The 4,021-nt window shown below is 45.3% G+C and overlaps 1 protein-coding gene across 1 annotated transcript; it reads right to left on the reverse strand.

Moving 5' to 3' along the window:
• Positions 1-2,831: 2,831 nt before the first annotated feature.
• On the reverse strand, positions 2,832-3,398 carry LOC122750384 (acyl-CoA-binding protein). Its single transcript, XM_043997104.1, has one exon. The coding sequence runs from the start codon at positions 3,280-3,282 to the stop codon at positions 3,091-3,093; it is 192 nt and encodes a 63-aa protein (XP_043853039.1). The 5' UTR covers positions 3,283-3,398; the 3' UTR covers positions 2,832-3,090.
• Positions 3,399-4,021: the final 623 nt, after the last annotated feature.

Raw genomic sequence — 4,021 nt, forward strand, 5'->3', positions numbered from 1 at the left:
GGGTGACAAAGCTGCCATCACAGCACCCCAGTGTGGGTCTGACACCTCTTCTTCCTGGGTGTGGGACTGTCCCCTACCCTATATGCTCCGTCCCACCCCATCTCCAGTATTCACATTTCCTCCTAGGTCTGTCTCCCTCTGCTGGGCTGGGGAGGACATAATTAATTTCCCCATCAGGGTTTGGTCTGGTGCATTTTCTATATCTGTTAGAATGTTCAAGGGGGCAGCTAGGGGGTACAGTGGATAAAGCACAGGCCCTGGATTCAGGAGGGACCTGAGTTCAAATCTGATATCAAACGCTTGACACTTATTAGTTGTGTGACCCTGGGCAAGTCACTTAACCCCCATTGCCTTGCAAAAAAAAAAAAAGAATGTTCATGGAGAGGGGCTCACTGTATTGTTTCCTTTCATTCTGACATTGTGCCTCTGTTTCCCTTTATGTTCCCCCAAATCTCTGCTTTATATTTTTTTAAGGCTCAGGAGGATTTTTAAAAATTTTAAATAATATTTCATTTTTTCCCATTTGTATGTCAAGGCAATTTTTAGCTTTTTTGTGAGGCAATTGGGTTAAGTGACTTGCCCAGGGTCACACAGCTAGTAAGTGTCAAATGTCTGAGGCCAAATTTGAACTCAGGTACTCCTGACTCCAGGGCCAGTGCTCTATCCACTGTGCCACCTAGCTGCCCCCCTCTAGCATTTGTTTTTACAAGATTTCAAGTTCCAGATTTTTTTTCTTTCCTCCCCTCTTCCTAAAATAGTGGGCAATTTGATATAGGTTATATATGTATAATTATGTGAAACCTATTTCTATTAGTCACAGTTGTCAAAGAAGAAACAGAACAAAAGGAAAAACACACAAATAAGTGAAAGAAGTATGTTTCAATCTGCATTCAAGGACCATCAGTTCTTTATCAAGATGAGGATAGCATTTCCCATCATAGGTTCTTTGTATTTGTCTTGGATCATTGTGTTGCTGGGAAGACCTAAGTCATTCATAGATGGTCATCACACAATGTTGCTGTTACCGTGTACAATGTTTGCCTGGTTCTGCTCATTTCACTTTGCATCAGTTCATGTAAGTCCTTCCAGGTTTTTCTGCAATCTGCTTGCTCATCATTTCTTATAGCAGAAAAGTGTTCCAGTATATTCATATGCCACAACTTGTTCAGCCATTACCCAAATGATGGGAATCCCATCAATTTCTAATATTTCACCACCATCACCAAAAGGGCTGCTATAAATATTTTTGTACATGTGGCTCCTTTTCCCTTTTTATATGATCTCGTTGGAATATGGAACTAGTAGTGGTATTGCTGGGTCAAAGGGTATACACAGTTTTATAGCCTTTTGGGCATCGTTCCAAATTGCTTTTCAGAATGGTTGGATCAGTTCACAACTCCACCAACAGTGCATTAGCATCCCAATTTTCCTACATCCTCTCCAACATTTATTATTTTCCTTTGTTGTCATATTAGCCAATCTGATAGGTGTGAGGTAGTACCTCAGAGCTGATTTAATTTCTTTGCCTCCTATTTCTGATCAAAGAGTTATTGAGCAGGGTAATCTCTGCCATATTTTTCACAGCCCCTTAAATCAGCTGAAGTACAGATGGGAGGCCCCTTGTTTGGAAAGAACCTTTGAAGCTACCTTCAGCTATACCCATTCTAAAGCTTTTTCATAATCAACTGATGATGGGGCAGCTAGATGGTGCAGTGGATAGAGCACCAGCCCTGGATTCAGAAGGACCTGAGTTCAAATCCGGCCTCAGACACTTGGCACTTACTAGCTGTGTGACTCTGGCCAAGTCACTTAACCCCAATTCCCTCAAAAAAAAACAAAACATAATCAACTGATGATAAGCATCCCAGGACCTTGTACCATCTATTTCTTGCAGTCAGTTATGTGACAATAACGATGTGGTCCGTGGAAGAATCCACTTTGGAAAGTCTGTCTGTTCCCTTTGTTCTCAGAGTGTGATTCTCCTGGGAATCTCAGGACTATCAGCATTTAGTCAGTAGGGGCTGGTGGCCTTGGGTTTGCTGTTTTTGTCTTTGTCTGGATTTCTGGTGTCTTCCCCTCTTTGAGATACCTCAGGAGCCCATCCCTCACAGCTAGGCCTCCTCCCCCAACAGATCTCTCTGTGGACACTCAGTTCAATCGAGCTGCTTCTCCTCTATTTGTTTTCTGTAGCATCACTTCATCTTGGTCCACATGTTATACTTTCTGGAACACCTCCACCCCGCAGTGCACAAGTTACATGTTGAGTCCCTTGTTGGGGGAGGGGTCTACCCCAGAGTTAAGGTACTTTATGGGTCTGGCCTCCTAAAACCACATCAACCCACTTACCCTTAATAGTCCTCCAGGAGACACAGTTCCAAAGAAAGGCTCATACTGAGGGGGCATCACGGTCCCACGAGTTCTGTCGCCCCCTCCCCCATTCAGTAAACTCCAGTGGCTTCTTATCACCTCCCAGACCAAATATGAAATCCTTTGCTTGACGTTCAAAGCCCTTCATAACCTTGTCCCCTCGCACTTTTGCATTCTTCTCATACCTTATATCCCTCTTCCATGCAGTGACACTGTGACACCGGCCTCCTGGCTGTTCCAGGAACAACGTTCCCCATCTATGGACTCTGGGCATTTTCCCAGGCCATGCCCTATGCCAGGAAGGCCCTCCCTCTCTGCTGCCACTTCCTTCTACCTCTGCCTTGCACAGAAAGCTTTTTCCAATCCCTCTTCATTCTAGCTCATTTCTCCCCGATTCTCTCCAACTGATACACAGGACTGTTCTATAGTTATTCGCATGCTGTCTCCCCACTTAGATGGGGAGCTCTTTTTTTTTTTAAGTAACAAATGCACTTTATTGATTTACAGATAAAAGAAAGGTACTGAGCCAAGATCAGCAACTGCTTCATTCTCTTATTCAACAGCTAGACAGCTGTGTAACCTGATGGGCCTTGAGTAGCCATGCCAACTCTTACTGCTTCACATTATTTACACTGGTTTGACTTTGACCACAGGATTAGGAAAGCAAAGCATTATTTTAGTTTAGCTTCCAAGTGCATGGCTGATGTCTGAATCGAGCTTCTTTTATATTCCGTATTTTCTTTTTAGTTGTTCAACTTTTGCAACATAAGCTTTCATGGAATCTTCTTTGGATTTCCCTTTCAAAGCGTTCCAGGCATCCCACTTAGCCTTGCCTTTGAAGTCCATCATACCCGGACGATCTGTATTTACATCTCCGACTGTGGCTTGTTTGTAGTGGCTATAGATGAACAGCATCTCCTGATCATCTGGTTTGGACTTCAGGTTTTTTACTTCTTCAGCAGCTCAGTCAAATTCAGCCTGTGACATGCTGCGGGCTTAGTGGGGCGGGGAGGATCAAGCAAGAGCTTCCACTGAGCACCTGCAAGCTGATGGGGAGCTCTTTGAGGTCTTGGGGCTGTCTTTTGCCCTTCCTTGGATCCAAAGTGCCCGGCAAGTACCTAGAAGAGTGGGTGCTTAATTAATGCTTGTGGACTAAAATGGGGACATGCTTCCAGAGGCCCCCTCCTTGACACTGTGGCCCTCCTCACCCTTTGGGCTTGGTAGCAGCCTCTTTCCGTTGACTGCAGAGATGTGTCTGCATCGCTAAAATCACCTCAGTGTGACCCTCTTCCTGCATCCATGTCTAGGGGACACAGTCTAAGGACTCCCTCACTCTCAGTGAGTGACACCAGAGCCCAGGAGAGGAGGTCCCAAGAGCCATCTCACACCCTTACAGGCCACATGGCCATGAGAAACAGGGGTTGGGGCTGAGGGTTGGGGGTCATCCTTCTTGGTTCTAGGTGTAGGATGTGAAGCCCGGACCTGGGGGCTTGGGCACCCAGCAATAATAGCCTGGTAGGCAGGCCAGCAGTGAAGCCCCTGGATGCCAGGATCCAGGACGCCATGCCAGGAGGGATTCCAATGGATAAATAGACTTTATTAAGCACTTACTATGTACAATGTACTTCACTCAGCACTGGGCATACTGATAGAG

Source organism: Dromiciops gliroides, chromosome 3 (assembly GCF_019393635.1).
Source record: "Dromiciops gliroides isolate mDroGli1 chromosome 3, mDroGli1.pri, whole genome shotgun sequence".
NCBI lineage: Eukaryota > Metazoa > Chordata > Mammalia > Microbiotheria > Microbiotheriidae > Dromiciops > Dromiciops gliroides.

Bases quoted from the DNA above. Each gene is read 5' to 3' on its own strand.
- LOC122750384 (XM_043997104.1), bottom strand. From the start codon at position 3,282: ATGCTGTTCATCTATAGCCACTACAAACAAGCCACAGTCGGAGATGTA.